Source organism: Misgurnus anguillicaudatus, chromosome 22 (assembly GCF_027580225.2).
Source record: "Misgurnus anguillicaudatus chromosome 22, ASM2758022v2, whole genome shotgun sequence".
Lineage (NCBI taxonomy): Eukaryota > Metazoa > Chordata > Actinopteri > Cypriniformes > Cobitidae > Misgurnus > Misgurnus anguillicaudatus.
The window spans coordinates 27,118,547-27,139,029 of NC_073358.2; the positions used below are offsets into that span (position 1 = coordinate 27,118,547).

The 20,483-nt window shown below is 36.6% G+C and overlaps 2 protein-coding genes across 3 annotated transcripts; one reads left to right on the plus strand and one right to left on the minus strand.

The window, feature by feature from the left end:
* Nucleotides 1–329: 329 nt before the first annotated feature.
* On the minus strand, nucleotides 330–5,324 carry gltpd2b (glycolipid transfer protein domain containing 2b). 2 transcript variants are annotated; one of them, XM_055199822.2, is made up of 5 exons: nucleotides 4,884–5,324; nucleotides 4,550–4,792; nucleotides 3,133–3,191; nucleotides 2,803–2,975; nucleotides 330–2,059 (listed from the first exon to the last, which is right to left on the minus strand). In XM_055199822.2, the coding sequence occupies exons 2-5, from the start codon at nucleotides 4,665–4,667 to the stop codon at nucleotides 1,423–1,425; spliced, it is 987 nt and encodes a 328-aa protein (XP_055055797.2). In that variant the 5' UTR covers nucleotides 4,668–4,792; nucleotides 4,884–5,324; the 3' UTR covers nucleotides 330–1,422. The 2 variants fall into 2 exon arrangements, with proteins under 2 accessions (XP_055055797.2, XP_055055796.2); XM_055199821.2 differs by having other exon boundaries at nucleotides 4,550–5,324.
* Nucleotides 5,325–5,973: 649 nt separating this feature from the next.
* Nucleotides 5,974–19,630, plus strand: chrne (cholinergic receptor, nicotinic, epsilon). The gene is made up of 13 exons (XM_073861149.1): nucleotides 5,974–6,114; nucleotides 10,040–10,137; nucleotides 10,711–10,844; nucleotides 11,135–11,179; nucleotides 13,051–13,153; nucleotides 13,361–13,523; nucleotides 13,636–13,736; nucleotides 15,500–15,700; nucleotides 15,854–15,968; nucleotides 17,223–17,337; nucleotides 17,430–17,637; nucleotides 18,245–18,378; nucleotides 18,508–19,630. Exons 2-13 carry the CDS (start codon nucleotides 10,074–10,076, stop codon nucleotides 18,673–18,675), a joined length of 1,551 nt encoding a protein of 516 aa, XP_073717250.1. The 5' UTR covers nucleotides 5,974–6,114; nucleotides 10,040–10,073; the 3' UTR covers nucleotides 18,676–19,630.
* Nucleotides 19,631–20,483: the final 853 nt, after the last annotated feature.

Here is a 20,483-nt window from a genome sequence, read left to right on the forward strand (position 1 = left end):
CTAGTGCAATGATTCATGCATCGTTTAGAAAATATTTTGTAGTCACTGACGAAAATCAATTGTGTTTTTAGGGTTTATGCATCCTTTGCTCAGCTATCTTGCAAAACATGGAATTTGTGTTAATATCTTTTTGACCTTTGACTGGTGAATGTGGACCTTCTGCACAGCAATGCCTTTCCAGTAAATAGCTGTCACACAAAGAATGTTCATAGGTGCAACACAATAAATTATACAAAATAAAAGTCATTTGTGGTCTTTTGGTTCTTTCAAAGGTTACAAAAATGAATGTTACAGTATGTGTCATTTAAAATATATGTCTGAGAAATGTATCCATAGATATCAAGTCTTTATTTTTCTACAGGTTTCATATAAACAGTTTTTTATGTGTTCCAGTCTCAAGCTGCAAAGTATGTATGTAATTCAATATGAGGTAAATCGAGCACCTTATTATGTTCTCTTTGGACAAAAAGCACTTTATATAAACCACCCAACCAGGAATTTCACAGCTGAAGTATTGGTTAAGAATAAGTTAAACCTTGTTAAGTGGTTTTATCAGCAAATTAGCTTGTTTTTGTTTTCTTTACCTCTTTCACTCACAAATATTTTTTTAACATTTTAAAAAATAACTGACATTAAGTACATTAGTAATACCTAATAAAATGAATTTGTGGATTCACTCTAAAAATGGCTGGGTTATTTTTGACCCATAACCCTACCGAAAAATCCAGCCAAGACCAGCACAAGCTGGTGAGCTGGCTTTTGCTGGTATTGCTGGTGTAGCAACCTGGTCTAGCTGTGTTTTGGTCACTTTTTAAGCTGGTCTAGCTGGACTTAGCTGGTCATGCTGGAAGACCAGCTGATCCACCAGCTTGACCAGCTTTGCCAGGCTGGGAGGACCAGCTTAGACCAGCTACTGCCACCTTAAACCAGCAAAAACCAGCTACCAGCCCATGCTGGTCTTTGCTGGATTTTTCAGTAGGGTATTGGACAGAACACATGCTCGGCCAAAAATTTACCCAATGCTGGGTTATTATACCCCATGGTTGCATAACAACAACCCAACATTGGGTCATTTTTAACCCAGCACAGGGTAATTTTAACCCAGCACGTGTTCCGTCCAATATTTACCCATTATGGGTCAAAAATAACCCTGCCATTTTTAGAGTGTTTATGGATTTCACTTTATCCAGCAACTTTATGACTTAATGTCTCATAAGGGTTCAAAAGTCCCAGTCTTGTTTTTAACATCCTGTCAACTGTAATGTATACTAAGTTTCTTCATTCTTGGTTTTATGTTTATGTTGCTCGCCTTGATCTCAGGATGGTCCCACTTGCATACTGCATGCTTCATCAATGGTTGGTTTGGTCCTAATATTTCTTATCCACTCTATTTGCTTTCATTGTCCCGCTCTCCTTTTCTGTTCAAGGTAGATCCAGCATATTGTGTTCCTTTAGGGCTACTTCAGTCCTATCGTACACTTCTCCTATGGCTCTCACTACCCTGTCCAGCACCACCGTTGCTTCCGCTTGCGTGTCCACGCACACCAACTTGAAAAAATAAGGTCTTTCAGGCATTGCGATAAAGGCCAGCTCCGCTGCTCTTCTCACCCACCAGGTATGATGCTTGGACAGTGTGCGCTGGTACGTCTCTTTGCAGAGCTCAGAAGGCTTTCGCAGAGGCTCTCCTTCGTCCCCACCCTTCGAAAGCTCCAGCAGGAAGCTTTGCAGCCACAGAAGAGCACGATGCAGACGCAGCAGATTCCTGCATCCTGAGTTTGTAAATGTCTGAAAGTTCACCAAATTGTTCTCCAGCTCCCACTTAATCATAGACCGAATGGAGGTGTAACCAAATGTGTCACCTGAGACTTTAAGATCCGTTTTAGAGGAATTTGAAGGTCTGTTATGAGAAACAACTAAGTCTGAGTCTCTCCCCATAGTCAATATTTTTCTCTTCTCTGCTTCTGCCTCTGCTTTTCGGGCCAGATCACGAATGATGGAAGTCTTTGATTCAATTTCTTGAGATATTAAGCCAACCATCGGTCCCAAGGCTTCCATAAACCTTAAAGACACCAAAAATACAGTATATATATATGTAGGTTTCAAATCTGAATATGACATTTGTACTGTATGTTTGGGAAACATACTGGATGGTATTTGGTCATGTGATCTCAGCGCTGCTTTTTTATTACACTGTATGGCTTCATGACTTACTGTATGTGGGTTAACATAATTTTAAAGGGGCCATGGCATGAAAATCTGACTATTTCCATGTTTGAGTGCTATGATTGGGTCCCCAGTCCTTCTATCAACCTAGAAAATGTGAAAAAGATCAACCCAGTAACTTAGTTTTGGTAAACCATTCTCTACAAGCACATGAGAAAATAGGTCGTTGAAATTTGTCTCTCCTTATGATGTCATAAGAAGCTCTTATTATAATAATACCACCCCTTAATCTGCACTATCAAATCACAGCACTGCCATTTAGTGCAGAGAAAAGGAGAGAGAGAAAATAATTCACAGCACAATTGAGTTTTAATTGCAACAAACCGCTTATTTGCATTTAAAAGGACACACCCAAAACGGCACATTTTTGCACACACCTACAAACTGGCAATTTTAACATGCTATAATAAATTTTCTGTGGGGTATTTTGAGCTAAAACTGCTCTGGGGACACCAAAGATTTATTTGACGTCTTAAAAAAGTCTTGTGCCATGGCCCCTTTAAACATTTTTTTATTATAAAAAATGTAGTTTTATGTGTAAAATTATGAACATATGTGTAATTCTGTCTGCTGACTTACTTGATAAGTTCATCCCAGCTGGCCAGATACGGCTTTAGCAGCACATCATTGGCTGAGACTGGTGCAGTCTGCAAGTGTGCCAGCAATTCAGCAACTTGAAATCTCTGACCAGGACACAGTATCAGTGGAGCCTCGCCTTCTTCTGAGATATTAGTTTTGTTCAAAGATGGAAACTGTGAGAAAGACAGAGATTGAAAGTGAGGGTTACAGATACTGTATCTTCAGGTGATGTCGTGTTGTCAGTAATTGATAAGTAACCAAGGGCAAAGTTTTCGAAAGCAGCCACTGACTTCCAATTAAAGCACTATTCGGATTTATCTATTTTTTCACCTTTTTGTTTGAAGTATAAATCTTCAAACAAGTATCCCACTGATGTTCCAGACTTCCATCTGCAATGAAAAGCAGACATTGATGAAAATATACTGTAAATACACAGTCATTAGGGCTGGGCAAAAAAATTTGATTTTTCGATTAATCGTTGTTGTTTTTAAGTGATCGATTCAAAATCGATTCTCAAAGGCCACAAATCAATTTTTTTAATGAAATAACCTGATTCTGTTTGATCAAGGAATGTGACTGTTCTGACTTTTCTTCAGCATACATTTTTCATCTCGCATCAAAATTGTATTGTATTTAAAGCAACACTATGTAGTTTCCATGTAAAAATGACTTACAGCTCCCCCATGTGGTTGAAAAGCGCAACAGTGCCTGGTATCAGACACTCTTCTGCAGGCAGGGGAAGGGGCGGGGCTGTGTTTCCTACCCTCCACTGCCACTTTCAGAGTGTGCTTGTAGCAGCTAGGAGGCTGCTCAGGTTGCAGCAACAGTACAATTTGTCCAGTTAAAAGTTGTTCTATCACTGAAATAATTTTGGAGACATTATTTAAAGGTAAAAAAACTACATAGTGTTGCTTTAACATAATTGTATGCATTTGAAAATTAGAGATGGGTTCTGGTTTAATGTACACAAGTGTACCTAAAATAAAAAAGTGTAATATACAGGTTTGTGGCTCTTAAATTCTTTTTATTAATAACCCACTTGTAAACTTATGTTCACTGTTCTTTTTTATAAGTATAGTATTTGTATTAAATCTATATTCATTAAGTTGAATCGAGAATCGAGTATAAAAATTTATCCGAGAATCGGAATTGAAAAAACAAACCGGGAATCGAAATCGAATCGATAGCTTGTGAATCGAACATCTGAATCGATACCCAGCCCTAACAGTGATAAATATAAACAACGTAAGAGAAAAACATATGTTTGGTATGTTTTTTTCCTGTGTGTGTTTCTAGTTTGTTAGCTAGCATTGCATTAGCAGTGCAAAGGTCATGGATTAACACATAACATATTGATCGAATATATAGCTTGAATGAACAGTAAGTCACTTTGGACTGTGGCTATACCCAGTGAAAACATATCAATGCATTTTACATTAAGAATTACAGTTTCTCAAAGAGTTTAAGAATATTTACTATTTATGTCTGTGGTGGTAATGTAATATTTTAATGACAAAAATTCAATTAAATTACAATACAAAATTGTTTTTCAACATCGTCATCATTTCATTCATTTAACCTGATACAATAATTTCTTTAATTTTTACTTTATTTGACTAGAGTTTCTAGTTGTTCTAGTAGTTATCATCACTACAGTTTGTAACTTTCTTTGGTCCAGTTTGTAACTCACTCACCAGATAACTACATTCAATGTGTTATAGAAACATATAAATGAAGTCAAACTTACATAGCCACAAGGAGCCAAGCAAAAGGATGATGAGTACGATGGCCACACAAGCTCTGCATTTCACTCCCATAATTGAACCACCACGTCTCCACAGGTAGCCTCTTACCTTCTCATACATCTACTAGCACCCACTTTTCCTCTTCAACAGACATCATCTCCCTCCACCATTGTAGTCAGAACTCTATCTCTTTTCTACTCCTTTTGGAGTGAGTGTCAATTTTTTGATCTTCACCCCGCCAGAAACTGGAAAGCGAATGTCTGACCACATTTATTCTCAACATGCAACTTCCTGTTTTATATTACAATACTCTATGTCCAACCGCTGTATGCATACCCGCCTCCTATTATGCTGATTTCTGCCTTTATGCTTTGTACCGCTTTGTGTTGTCTCTGTATTTCTCCCTCTCTTCCTTTCTTTTTCCTCTCCTGATCTTTCTGTATTTTCAGTCTCCAGTTGCTCAATCGGAGAGTCCATAGATTAGTCAAGCACAACAAATCACTCCTTATTAGGCAAGCACAACCTGCAGTAACCTTTACGCAGATATGGACACTTGTACATACACAATCACATCTTAAATTAAACAGAGTGAGAAAAAAGACAGATGTCCTTCAACTGAAATGGACGACTGTTTGAAACATTCAAATGTCATATTCAAATAGCTACCCTATTCAAATGCGTCAAATTCAAATGTTGAATTCAAATGCACTGGTCAGCAGAAAAAGTCTTAAAGGAGACTACCTATGTGTGTGAACTTATCAAGAGCAATGTTCACATTACTCACAATCAGTTGGTCTGAAATGACAGTGAGCACCTTTTTAAAGCTGTCATTCCCTAATAAAACCACACCCCTTTAGGTGGCAAATTTCAAAGTCCGAGTTTGGCAGATTATGATTGTCTTTAGACATAGAAGTTTGTTTCTGTGTTATTACATTTAGACACAACTACTGATTTATACACGTCATTTCATTTACACACACACACAAAAAAAGATTTTTCAGTACTCACATAATTTCCTCCCTTTGGGATAAAATTATTTTTATCTCAAAATGTGATTTAAAAAATACCACGACACATTCGCATTATATGTTTGTTACAATTTGTAAAATTAAGAAAGCAGTTTCTTGTTTTTTTTTTCTTTTTTGACTAGGAAAACTAATTTTGTTACTACGTACGTAGCCTAACCTTTTCCTTAGGTAATGCTGTATTTATTATTTCCTAAAGCTATAATCTGTACCTTTTGTTTTTCTATCGCCATGTCTGTTTAAAATACACATTTGCAAGTCGCCTAAGGAGTTTTTATGTGTTTTACAGAGCGTTGCGCAGACAGATCGGCATATGACATCAAAGTACCGCGAGAGCAGTTTGAAAAGCTGTGCTCTCGCGATACCTTAATGTAATGCGCTTATACGCCAATCGGTCTGCACGACAGCGCAGCATAAACTCAAACAAACCTTTTTTTCTTTACGTGGTGAAGTCAAATGAATTCAAACTGACATTACCCGCAAAATCGTACCCGAAGCCTCACATTATAAATCATTGTACCATTATACCGTTGCGATGTAAGGTAAGATATACAAAACACTTTTGAACACAGCTTTAATGTAACGTTTATTGTTCATTTTTAACATATTTAACTGTAGGCCATTAAAACGCAGTTTAATTAGTAAACTGTTCGGGGTATTGCCCAAAAACATTGAATATTGTTTGCACTTTGCACACCTGCATTGAGCTGCTTAAAGATGTAAGTTATCTTCTTTAAATCAACATGTTTCAGAGCCCATGCTAACAAATACATACAGCAGTCAAATTTGCTAAAAACACAGCATTTCTGTTTTTCATAATGGTCCCAGAGCAGGATCAAGCCCGGTTTGGAATACATAGCTTGGTGTTCAGTTTTTTCAATTGTTGTGGCATTTTCAATAAGACATTAGTCATACCCACTGTGTTACATTCCTTAATGTATCTGTTGTCTAAATTAACACAAAATCATACAAAATGTTTGAAATAAGAACATAATCATACTTTTTAGTGTGACATTGAATTAAAAGTAATATTAGCAGACAGAGCATCACTATCTAATGATAACCTAAGTTATTTTTTTTTTAAGATGAAAAGAGGATATTGCAAATACAATATAAATCGTATAGGTTATGACTGAAAACTGCCAATCTCAGAAGAAATGTGTTTAGTTGCAGATTTTAATTGCTGTTAAAGGGACATTCCATTTTTTTGAAAATATGCTAATTTAACAGCACCCCCGAGTTAAACATTTGATTTTTACAATTTAGGAATCCATTCAGGCGGATCTCCGGGTCTGGCGCTAGCAGCACTTTTAGCATAGCTTAGCATAATCCATTTAATTTGATTAGACCATTAGCATCACCCCAAAAAAAACAGAGAGTTTGGATATTTTTCTTATTTAAAACTTGACTCTTCTATAGTTACATTGTTTACTAACACAGACAGAAAATTCTCTCATTCTGGCGTAATAATCAAGGACTTTCCTGCCGTAACATGGCTGCAGGAGGCGCAATGATTTTACGCACTGCCTGAAAATACTTACCTGCCATTAAAAGATACTAATATCACTACGCCTGTTACAGCCATGTTACAGCAGCAGAGTCTTGGATTATTACGGCAGAATAAAAAGTATAGTCCTAGCCATATCTGCCTAGAAAACCGCAACTTTTAATTTCCTGTTGGTCTTAGTATACTCTTTGTATATACTTTTTGGTTATTTTTTAGCGTGATGCTAAATGGTCTAATCAGATTTTATGGATTGTGCTAAGCTATGCTAAAAATGGTACCGCCAGACCAGCTGAGATCAGCTGAATGGATTCCAAAATGGTACAAATCAAATGTTTAACTCTAGGGGAGCTAGAAAATGAGCATATTTACAAAAAAAAAGGGGAATGTCCCTTTAACATTTGTCCATCCAGAATTAGGTTGCTATGTTATACTGTAAGACTTATATGCAACTCTGTCAGTAAAATCCAGGCTAAAGTCTTATAATGTAACTATAGGAACATCAAAGTTTGATTTCAATCATTGATTTCACATTGATTTTACATTTCAATCTTTGACATGGCCTTATTAAGTCAATATTAAATATACCAAGGTTATATTCTTAACATTTTGTTGCATTATGTTTGATGATAAAGACCCCCAAAAGAAACAATAAAATACCTCATTATGTCTTTGCTAAGATTTTCTTTTTGACATTTGCATTCAACTATTCATTCTTCATCCATCCCATTATCCTCTGCAGAGAGTGCTAGAGCCTATCCCAGCATATCAGACCGCAGGCAGGATACATTCTGGACAGATGCCATGTCCTCCCAGATATCATGAAAGAGACAAATGCATTTTCATGGCACTGACTTCTTGAAGAATGGCAAAACCACAGCTGAATCCTTCAGCAATATATTTGCGTTGTTTTTTGTTGTCTATTGTCAGCCCTATGTCTTGTGTTAAAGTGTGTTTTATTAAGTTTTGTCTTTGGTTTCAGGATCCAAACTCTTGAAATGTCCAAATTTTCTGGGTCTTCTCCCTTGTTTGTTGTGGTCCCATGGCTTTTGAGTGTTTTTGGTGCCATGTTTCCTTTCTCTCTGTTGATGTATTTTGGTGAACTGGAGTTTGGATTCCACCACTTCTAGGTTGGCATTGTTTGCCATGTCTTTGGAATGAACATCCCCCTCTGCCCTTTGTGTAATGTTCATGTCAGGGCATGGTGTTGGATACTGACACTCTTGTCAGGATCTAAACTCATGCTCTGTGTCTTTTGTGACGGCATGTTCTTGTGATTTGTTCTGTTTCTTGTTAGGGCACAGTTCATGGTCTTTGTTTTCGACCACTGCTCTTTGTTTTAAAAACGTCAAATACTGTTCAAAACCTGAGAGAACGAATATGATCCTCGTGAACTTTTCTTTAGATTTGTTTAGACAGATGTTTTTCCCACCATTTATGCAAGAGTTTATTTCTTTGCGACGCCTAGTTGTTCCATTACAATGAGGCACCAAACACTCACAAAATGTTTACCCATTCTGTTCCTATCAGGTGGAATAAACTGCCAGTCTCAACCCGAGCTGCAAAACAACCTACAAAGCATGACGCGCTTTACTTGACTAATCCCTAAAACTTTTGGATGTTGTTCACCTTTCCTAACTACAACCTGGCTTTGTAACATGCACTTCATGTTAGCTCATTGACCAAATATTAAATGCTCTCTCATTTGTAAGTCGCTTTGGATAAAAGCGTCTACTAAATAAATAAATGTAAATATAAATGAATTAAAAATTGTGATGTTTACAACATTCCCAGTGGCCTCTGATTGGAAACCTACAAACAGAAATAGCTTTCTCTGCATGTGCTGACTATTACCGAAAAACCCATCCAGTCATCATAATAATAATAATCATGAGTGACTGAAACAACAACAGCATAGCAAGCCAGTTAATATAAAACAGTTGGCAAAAAGGCAGTGCCGATGATAATTTCACATGATGCACCGTACAGTCAATGCTCTCATTTGGCATGTGATGTTTTTTTGAATGTACAATTGCCTGTTACCCACTTAAAACATGGTTCAGTTTTAGGTCATATTAATAGTACACAAAGGAGACAGGCATTCTTCAGTAAGCTTACCAACAAGCTTTGCAATCCAGTGACACTTAAGCCCATGTACCATAAGCCCAGTGGCCGAGCAATGGATTGACAATCATGCCATGGTTAATATGGCTTAAATGGCATGTAAACATTAAACAACTAAAACACATATTTACTCTCCCAAATAAATGCTTATGTCATTATAATAATCTCTAATTTTTTTAAACGTAATAAATCATTGACTCATACATTACACTCCCCAGACTGATTTCTTCCACTTTTCCCACTTATCCCACACTTTTAAGTCATGTCAGATTGCCAGAAGTGTCAAAGATTATTGAAACATCTTGTAGCCAACAGAGACTTTGATTGAAAGTCTACTGTCCATACAGACACTGGTTATTTATACCCATGTTCATGAAATACAGCAACACTGATGCCCCTCAGCCGGCCCCTGTACACCTGTTAACATTGCTTATCATTTCCTCAGACTGAAACACAACTCCTTGCGGTAGAACAGCACTATCAATAACCATTACAAGTAGCTTGCACAAGCTTTTATGATACTCATACAAAAGCAATTCTTAATCTACAACTTTTGAACTAGTCAGCTGGAGAAAAGTTTTCAACTGGAGGCTCTCGTCCCCATGTTAAGGTGCTATTTAAAGTACCTAAAGTAAAACAGAAAATTAGCCTACATAATCTGCACCATTGTCACGTATTAGAGCCATAACGATATTGGTGATCTGCACTGAATGTGACTTTAAGAGCAGCCCTGTAACTCGAGCCTCGTGCAGTGACAGCTGTAGCAGCGAGGCCAAGAGAGAGCTTGCCACTGACTTGTCCAAAATAACGTGTCTATCTCTTTGTTACTCACTTTTAAGACAGTCTTTGGCGACCAGGTTGCCGAACACGGCGATGGCAGCCCAGTTCGGTAGGATATGCATTGTGGTGTTTGCGCTTGTCGCCACTGTATTGCAAGGTATGTACCTCAAAATTGGAGTCTTACCAATGAATGTAGAATAGGGTTACTGACTTGCCACTCTGTATTTACACACTTGCTGCGACTTTTTCTATGTCTTTATTAATGCAGTTATTATTTTCCAAATTTGCTTTTCCTTTTGGCGAGAGTTTCAGGAGTATGATCCCATTGTATTCTTATTATGTGCTTACCACAGTACAGTTGCTGTATGAGCTTCTTAGTTTTGAATGGTTGAAATGTTTTTGTTATATGTAATCTTGTTGTGACACATAAAATGTTCAACATGATAAAATGTTTAAAATTCCAATGTTAAATTCCTCTACAAGCTGGTTACAGAATGAAGAAACTGGACATTGATAGAACAAACAATGAGCGATTTGTATTTTTATTTGGTCCACTAAACTTTTTATTCAATTGAAATAAAGTTCATGTTAAAGTAAAACATAAGTAACAGAGAACAATACACATTTAGCCTACCCAACTGATTTCAGCCACTGTCTGAATTTATGTAGACCAAATAAACCAATCCTTGAAAGGTTGAACAAAAACAATGTGTATCTTTCATTTTGCAAGTCAGTGGAAATGAGGAGTCGAAGTTGATTGCAGATAAGTTTAAAAACTACAATAAAAACATTCGACCAGCCAGAAACCCTGAGGAAAAAGTGAAGGTTCAAGTCAAGTTAACCCTCACCAATCTGATCTCATTGGTAACTAATCTTCCTGTTAACATACCAATGTTGTAATATAGTCTGTTACATTTTATGTAGTCTAAATATATTTATATCAATGCATTTATGTGTGTAAACATCTGTACATATATGTAAACTACACGCAAATGATTTTTAACATTTATTACTTTATGTGCATTAATGTTACAGAGCAGTGCAAAATATTTTGGTAATTTGATAATTTGTAGCGGGTTTTTTTTTTATAAGCACTATAAAAAGAAGCAGTTATAGACCATTTACATGTTTGGAAAACTTTTCTCTCTAAACAGAATGAGAAAGAGGAAACTCTTACTACAAATGTCTGGATTGAGATTGTGAGTAGACAATTTATGTATTGTCCAATCATACTCCCTAAAAAATGCTGGGTTATTTTCAACCCAGCATTGGGTCAAAAAGGGATGAGGCCAGCCTGCTCGGTTGTAATTTAACCCATGCTGGGTTGTTTTAACGCATTGTTGGGTCAAATATAAACATTTTCTGGGTTAATTTCAACCCAGCTGCTGGGCTCGTCCCTTTCTGGCCCAACGCTGGGTTAAAAATGACCCAATAATGCGACCTACTGTATTGAATGCCCTGTTTGTTCAAGATTTTTGAAACTACATAATGTAATGCACTTTAAAAAATGCTGAGTTATTTTGAACCCATCATTGGATCAACAAGCCCAGTTGTTGGGTTAATTAACCTAGAAAATGTTTATATTTGACCCAACAATGGGTTAAAACAACCCAGCATATGTTAAATTACAACCCAAATGGCTGGACTCCTTTTTGACCCAATGCTGGGTTGATAATACCCAGCATATTTTAAAATGTGATTTAGCCACGTTTCCATACTTTTCTGCACTATTTTCTTTACATGGTTGTTTTATTTGTTTTCTTTTATAACTAGGGCTGTCACGGTTATAAAATTTGGCTGAAGGTTAATTGTTTAATAAATTGTGACGATTATGACGATTAATTGCCTGTTTATTGCTTTGACATTTAATTCTCATACATTTTTTTTGTTTATGAAATCATTTTCACAGATTGTTGTGATTATTTCAATTAAATCTTTTGCAGTAATCTGATACTCCCAGGTGAAAAAGTAGTACACTTCTGTAATGGACTTAAAGTGCCTTATTTTCGCACACTAATTTTGTACTTAATATACTAAAAATTCTTATGATGTTCTTAAGATTATCTAAGTGTACTTTACTGTGCTATTTTGAGACACCATGAATATGAACTAAAATTCACTTTTAACATTCTATATCTGTATTAAAATGTATTTAGTTTACACTTGTATTTAACTTGAACACAACTTTCATACAAAGATGGGTTCAAGTTTACTACAAGTGTTACCTAAATACATTTTTTAAATACATTTTTAGCACATTTTAGTTCATATTTATGGTGTCTCAAAAAAGCACAGTGAAGTACACTTAGATGATCTTAAGAACATCTTAAGAACTACTAAAGGTGAATTTTTAGTATATTAAGTACAAATTTAGTGTGCGAAAATAAAGCACTTTAAAGGTGCAGTGTGTACATTTTTGGGGCATCTAGTGGTGAGGTTGCGCATTGCAACCAACGGCTTAGTCCACTGCTCACCCCTCGCTTTTGAAACACATACAGAAGCTACGTTAGCCGCCACTGGACAAACATGTCATCATCGGAGACAACTTAGTAAAAAAAGTTTGTCCGAAACAGGGCAGCACAAAATGGCGACTTCCATGTAAGGGGACCCTCTGTGTATTTAGATAAAAACATCTCATTCTAAGGTAATACAAACATAACAGTGCATTATGAAAGGTCTTTATACACCCCCGATCATATAGTTTTGTATATTATTTTGTATTTATGTCAAGAGATTCTTCTAAAAATTACACACTGCACCTTTAAGTACACTATGGAAGTGTGCTACTTTTTCACCTGGCTGTCTCGTTTATACAGGCGCTGCAGCTCCCCCTTGTGTTTTTTAGAGAGAGGTGCAATCCTCGCAATGAGGTCAAACAATCGCGATGCGACGATTATTTAATCATTGTGACAGCGCTAGTTTTAACCTAACATGCCACTATGTTTTGGATTGTACCTTGTTACAGTAAGTTTTTATCTTTTTTTAGAAATGTATTAGTCTGAATTTGACAGTTTTTCTGTTCTATATCTTTTGTTTGTCCTTCTGTTTCACGTTTCTGAAATGTCTTCAGCAATGGGTGGATTATCGACTTACATGGAATACATCTGATTATCATGGTATTGTCCAGATCCGTGTGCCATACAACACTGTCTGGCTGCCAGATATAGTATTAGAAAATAAGTAAGTGACACACACACTCTTTAAAAAAGGCTGGGTTTTCAACCCAGCGTTGGGTCAGAAGGGGACGAACTCAATCTGTTGGGTTATAATTAAATGATTTAAATAAATATAAAATCTAATTGATGGTTCGCTGGGTTGGAAGTAAACTGCATTTTTAAAGTGTGGAGTTTTTCTGATGTCTTCTTACTGTTTTTTCTTCAAAAATAACATTGATGGCAAGTTTGATGTGGCATACTATGCTAATGTGCTGATTTCAAATGATGGATCTATGTACTGGCTTCCCCCTGCCATCTACCGCAGTACCTGTGCGATCGAGATCACCTACTTTCCTTTTGACTGGCAGAACTGCACTCTAGTTTTTAGGTTGGCAAAGAGCCTCAAATACAAGAGGAGTTTATTAGTTTTGTGGTTTGATTATATTTTTGTTGATGTTATTTAGAAGTCATTTATACATTCTCCTTCTGTTGGTTTGTAGGTCTCAGACATACAGTGCTAATGAAATCAATATGATATTGGCAGAAGATGAAAACGGGAAGCCTATTGAGTGGGTGGACATTGACCCTGAGGCTTTCACAGGTGCCATGCATACACACTTTACTGTTTCACACATTCTTCACACAGTACAGTAGTTAATCAGGTTTAGAAAATTGAGATTAGTTGCTGATTTAAAGTAGTTTACTCAATGAATGAATTCTGCCATTATCTGCTGACCTACATTTTTCTCCAAATCCAACAAAAAGTAATACAGGATCACATGAAGGTAAGAAATCAATGAAATTACAACATGTAGGTCAACTGTCTCATTAATTCCTGTACAAGTCACATTCCAGATTTAACAATGAAGCCTTGTTTTGTGGAAAAATATGAATCTATCACAATCTAAAGTGTGCTCAGTGATAGTACATTGCATTAGTACTGCAAAAGGCCATGGGTTCAAACACATGCTGATAAAAATACACTCACCTAAAGGATTATTAGGAACACCATACTAATACTGTGTTTGACCTCCGTTCGCCTTCAGAACTGCCTTAATTCTACGTGGCATTGATTCAACAAAGTGCTGAAAGCATTCTTTATAAATGTTGGCCCATATTGATAGGATAGCATCTTGCAGTTGATGGAGATTTGTGGGATGCACATCCAGGGCACGAAACTCCCGTTCCACCACATCCCAAAGATGCTCTATTGGGTTGAGATCTCGTGACTTTGGGGGCCATTTTAGTACAGTGAACTCATTGTCATGTTCAAGAAACCAATTTGAAATTATTCGAGCTTTGTGACATGCTGCATTATCCTTCTGGAAGTAGCCATCAGAGGATGGGTACATGGTGGTCATAAAAGGATGGACATGGTCAGAAACAATGCTCAGGTAGGCCGTGGCATTTAAACTATGCCTAATTGGCACTAAGGGGTCTAGAGTGTGCCAAGAAAACATCCCCCACACCATTACACCACCACCAGCAGTCTGCACAGTGGTAACAAGGCACGATGGATCCATGTTCTCGTTCTGGTTACGCCACATTGACTGAATGTCTCAACAGAAATGGAGACTCATCAGACCAGGCAACATTTTTCCAGTCTTCAACTGTCCAATTTTGGTGAGCTCTTGCAAATTGTAGCCTCTTTTTCCTATTTGTAGTGGAGATGAGTGGTACCCGGTGGGGTCTTCTGCTGTTGTAGCCCATCTGCCTCAAGGTTGTGCGTGTTGTGGCTTCACAAATGCTTTGCTGCATACCTCGATTGTAACGAGGACTTAATTCAGTCAAAGTTGCTCTTTTTTCATTCGGCCCATTCTCCTCTGACCTCTAGCATCAACAAGGCATTTTCACCCACAGGACTGCCACATACAGGATGTTTTTCCATTTTCACACCATTCTTTGTAAACCCTAGAAATGGTTGTGCGTGAAAATCCCAGTAACTGAGCAGATTGTGAAATACTCAGAATTCAGGAGATTGTCTTGACCAGGACCACACCCCTAAATGCATTGAAGCAACTGCCATGTGATTGGTTGATTAGATAATTGCATTAATGAGAAATTGAACAGGTGTTCCTAATAATCCTTTAGGTGAGTGTATGTTGTAATGCATTTTGATAAAAGTGTCTGCCAAATGTATATAAAATGTAGTCATTTATGGATTGTAAAAGTAATGCGTTTAAAATGAAAACGCAAATAAATAATTCACAATGTTTTACCACTGTATATAAATCGAAACTAATCAGCTGTACATCACATGGTATCAATTCAGTGTAACCATTATATTGCACATCACATTTAATACTTGAAAGTTCAATCAATCACCTACACATTTTTATTGCTCCTATCATATGGCTCCCACAGAGAATGGAGAGTGGGCCATCAAGCATCGCCCGGCCCGTAAGCTGACAAACCCACGTTATTCTCCAGATGATCTGGAGTACCAGGAGGTTTATTACAATCTAATCATCCAGAGGAAACCACTCTTCTACATTATCAATATCATCCTGCCCTGCTCTCTCATCTCCTCGCTGGTCGTTCTGGCCTACTTTCTACCTGCTAAAGGTGTTTGTTTGTGCATGTGCAAACACTCTAAGGTTAATGTATTCCTCTGTTTTTTACAGTGTTGTTGCATCGCTATGTTGTATATTTTGCATTCTGTTTGTCCATCTACATATCTTTGTGTTTTGTCTTCACTTTTATCTCTCTCACATTTAGCTGGAGGCCAGAAGTTGACCGTGTCAATTTCGGTATTGTTGGCTCAGACTGTGTTTCTCTTCCTGATTGCCCAGAAAATTCCAGAGACGTCCCTCTCTGTGCCTCTTATTGGCAAGTGAGTGCCATTGTTTATGAGAATGTGTAACACAGAGGTTCTTTATTCTTTAAATTAGTTTTTTCTTAAAGACCCTGCACAGCACAACACAGCAAATGTACAAAAGTTATTTGAAGTGATGTACCACAAATCAAACACCGAAATCTATTAATTTTACCTTGAACTACATAGATCCAAAAAAATGAATGAATGTCTATTATTTTGAGTAATTGTCCGGTTAAAACAATAAAACAAATCAACTTAACTTTCAAACTGTGTAGAAACATTTTAATTGTATGATGAAAAGGTAAAATGTTCCTTTGTAATGCATAAAACACAAAATATCTTTCTAGTTCAAAATGACAGAAAATAATAGAAGTGACATGGAAAATATTTAACATGACATAGGCTAACAAGAGACACTTTTTTAAATGCTTAAACAACAAAAGAATGATTTAGTAAGTGAATAAGCCTATAATTTGTCCTATCCTAATGTTAAGGATGCATTTATTACATTTTCCCTGCTGCCCAAGACCTATATAGGCAATGCATTGTTGCATTAAAGGGACACGCCACATATGCTCATTTTCCAGCTCCCCTAGTTAAACATTTGATTTTTACAGTTTTGGAATCAATTCAGCCGATCACCGGGTTTCCACTTTTAGCATAGCTTAGCACAATCCATTGCATCTGATTAGACCATTAGCATCGCGCACAAAAATAATCAAAGATTTTCGATATTTTTCCAATTCAAAACTCTAAAACTCTTCTGTAGTGACATTGTGAACTAAAACCCACAGAAAATTAAAAGTTGTAATTTTCTAGGCAGATATGGCTAAGAACTATACTCTCATTCTGGTGTAATAATCAAGGACTTTGCTGCCGTAACATGGCTGCAGGAGGCGCAATGATATTAAGCAGTGGCCGAAAAGAGTCTGCGGTTGAAAGTTACTAAGGGGACTATTTTTGGCTGCTGCGTAATATCATATAGAATATCAAATATAGAAACTCTTTGGTTATTTTTAAGCACGATGCTAAGTGGTCTAATCAGATTCAATGGATTGTGCTAAGCTATGCTAAAAGTGGTACAACCAGACCCAGAGATTGGCTGAATAGATTCCAAAAACTGTAAAAATCTAATATTTAACTCTAGGGGAGCTGGAAAATGAGCATATTTTCAAAAAATGTGGAGTGTCCCTTTAATGTGAAGAGCATCTCTAGACCAGGTTCAATCTAACTAATTGTCTAATTTCCTTCTTTCTCGCTCTGTTTTAGATATTTAATTTTCGTCATGTGTATGACCACGCTGATCGTCACCAACTGCATCATTGTCCTCAACTTCTCCCTCCGCAGTCCCAGTACACACAACATGTCGCTCACCATCAAACATGTGCGCCTGTGGTGCTTTTTACAAAATATTACAGCTTTCCGAATTGTAGCTACTAACTTCTATTTTAAAACGATTCTGTTTTTTACCATTAGATTTTCCTTGAGGTGGTCCCACGTTTCCTTGGCATGGCCTCGTTTCTGGATGAGGACGAGCCGGGAGGTGGGGCGCATGAAATGAGAGAGAGGAGACGCAGTTCATTTGGACTGATGCAGAGGGCAGAAGAATACGTATTGAAACAGCCACGCAGTGAGATGATGTTTGACAAACAAAGAGAGAGACATGGACTCATGCGCTCAATTGGTAACAAGCTCCTAAAGCATCCTTAACATAACTGTGTATAAATATTATAACAGTGCACATATATGGCCGTCCTTAGGAATATGTATTTTCTAAAACATTATATTCATTTCTTGATTTTAAAATTTTGATTTTATTGGGAATTGATTGATTGAAAACGTGACAAGAGGGCATTGCATGCATAATGCAGCCAAACCAAAGCAGAATTTTAACTTTAAAAGGATTCATAAGCTCCTACAGCTGAGAGTGATTCAGTGATTTAAAGGGATATTTCACCCAAAAATGAAAATTATGTCATAATTTACTCATCCTCAAGTTGGTACAACCTGTATACATTTATTTGTTTTGCTAGACACAAAGGAAGATATTTGTAATCAGGCTGGAAACAGGAGCACCATTGACTTCTGTGGAAGTCTATGGTGCTCAAAAACGGTTTGGCTACAAACATTTCTCTTCCTTTGTGTTCAGTAGAAGAAAAAAATGTTTATAGGTTTGTAACAACTTTAGGGTAAGTAAGTAACAGATTTTTCATTTTTAGGTAAACTATCCCTTTAAGCTCTGCGGTTTCATTTTTCTAATGTGTTGTGTGCTTGTGTATGTCTCCCTCTAGTGGATGAAATTGATATAAGCAATACGGCGAACCTCTACAAGAGTCTGGCTAAAACAGCACCGGAGATAAAAGAATGTGTAGATGCCTGTAACTTCATTGCTGAATCCACCAAGCAGCAAAACGACATTGGATCTGTAAGTTTGTTTGCATGTGTGTGATATTAAAAGTGACACACAAGAAAACACTTTTATAGACATTCCACATGCCGTTGTCCAACCACACCAAGAATTTCGCCCACACGTTTTTTTCTCTCTGTTCCTCAGGAGATGGAGAGTTGGGTGCTGATTGGTAAGATGATTGATAAAGTTTGTTTCTGGGCAGCCATCCTGCTGTTCTCCATTGGCACAGTTGCCATTTTCCTCATGGGTCACTATAACCGGGCACCTGAGTACCCATTTCCTTGGGAGAACAAAAAGTATGTTCCTGAATAGAGGCTCTGATGATGATGACTCTGCCCAACATATACAAAGTTGGATTGAGCTAAAAAGACAATACTTGGTATACTTACCTGCCGCATAGGATAGCACGAGAGAAGCTTTACAGCTGGATATGCACATGATTTGAACAGTTTGATTTAAACTGATATGAAATCTTGTCTTATATTTAATTTGAGGTACTATGGGCTGTCTGCATTACGTTTTTGTACTCTGATTATATGTCGTGAATGCACTTTTTTATTTTAGAACATTTAAATTTAGAAGTTGAAAAGGGCTCATTGCTGTATACAAACATTGCTCTGTCATTTGTAAGTCGCTTTGGATAAACAGATTTGCTAAATGACTAAATGTAAATGTATAAGCAATACCATTTAAATTTGTAAATTAATAGGCATAACTAAGCCCATCATAACTTACCATGCAGTGGCTCTCCAACTCCAGTGAAATGATGCTAAGCCATGTTGCCATCTCTGTTTACAGTATGTATTACTGTTAAAAGTTTGTGTTACTTCAGTCACTGTATTATTTCCTTTACTAATCAATAGTCAATATTTACAAATGCAGTTTTTACTATTGAGCATTACGGCTCTCCTGATTTTGCCGGGTGGTTGATGTCCTTAGGGCAACATTGTGTTGACCCTGGAACAACATTTCAATCAGCCAATCAGATTTCAGAAATAAGATTATAGTTTGTTTTAAGTTAAGCTTACAACCAAGATTAGCTGTTTCTAGACCATTGTTTTTTTACTTATCATGTCCCTCTGATTTTAGGGTTTGGTTATGGTTAGGGTTGGGGTTTGGGGTAGGTTTAGGTTTTATTTAGAAAAATGTTGTCCTTGGGTCAACACAATATGTTGCCCTGAGGACATCAACCACTTGGCGGGATCGGTTCGAGCTTAAGATTACCAATGCATGTCAGTTTGTGTTTGTTCTTCTGTTTATTTCTGTTATTTCTAAATGATTTCATTCATTTTACTTTTGCATTAATCTATATGCAACGAAGACCTGATTTATGTTGAGCTCTGTTACCAATTTGACCTTAAAGGGATAGTTCACCCAAAAACTTAAATTCTGTCATTTACTCATCCTCAACCTGTTTAAGTTTCTTAAGTCTGTTGAACACTAAAAACGATATTTTGATAAATGATGATAAGCACACAGTTGATGGTACCCATTAACTTCCGTAGTATATGTTTATCCTACTATGGCATTCAATGGGTACAGTCAACTGAGTGAACATTTATCAAAATATCTTTAAAACAAAATGAGAGTCAGTAAATGATGAAGTATTTTCGTTCACATTTATTTTACATTTTGATTCAGTTCTAAATTTTATTTTGGTTGTATTTTGTTTTAATATTAATAAGTATTAATATTAATGATTTGTTCAGTGTTAAAAAATACTGAAACAGGAAGTGCTTCTGAACCAGTCTTGTTTACATCTTGCAAAATGGTCTATATTATTTAACGTGTGTCTTTAACTACAAACTATTGACACACTTTTGTCTATAATGTGCTGAAAAACATTTTACATGATTTATCCTTCATATTTTGGGTAAGTGCTAAAATTGAAAAGTATTGTTATCATTACTAACAACAATATATGAAGAGACTCTTAATTTGGACAACTGCAATAGTATTGGAGTTTAATAATTATTATGATAACACGTTTAAGATGAGTGTAGTAATTTATTTTGAGTTTTTGAAACTTTATTTTAGTAGATTAGTTCGTAAATAATCAAGGTCATTTATAAATTGCAATAAGGTCAGCATCTTTACAATGAGTGCACGTTGCTCTACAT

What these genes read in the sequence shown, in the direction of transcription:
- gltpd2b (XM_055199822.2), bottom strand. Translation starts at nt 4,667, where the DNA reads ATGTATGAGAAGGTAAGAGGCTACCTGTGGAGACGTGGTGGTTCAATT. An exon ending in GCTTGGCTCCTTGTGGCTAT is followed by an intron (nt 3,192 to 4,549) that starts GTAAGTTTGACT and finishes TTTTCATTGCAG; the next exon opens with ATGGAAGTCTGGAACATCAG. An exon ending in AGCTGGGATGAACTTATCAA is followed by an intron (nt 2,060 to 2,802) that starts GTAAGTCAGCAG and finishes GGTGTCTTTAAG; the next exon opens with GTTTATGGAAGCCTTGGGAC.
- chrne (XM_073861149.1), top strand. Translation starts at nt 10,074, where the DNA reads ATGGCAGCCCAGTTCGGTAGGATATGCATTGTGGTGTTTGCGCTTGTC. An exon ending in CAAATGTCTGGATTGAGATT is followed by an intron (nt 11,180 to 13,050) that starts GTGAGTAGACAA and finishes AAATGTCTTCAG; the next exon opens with CAATGGGTGGATTATCGACT. An exon ending in TGACCCTGAGGCTTTCACAG is followed by an intron (nt 13,737 to 15,499) that starts GTGCCATGCATA and finishes TGGCTCCCACAG; the next exon opens with AGAATGGAGAGTGGGCCATC.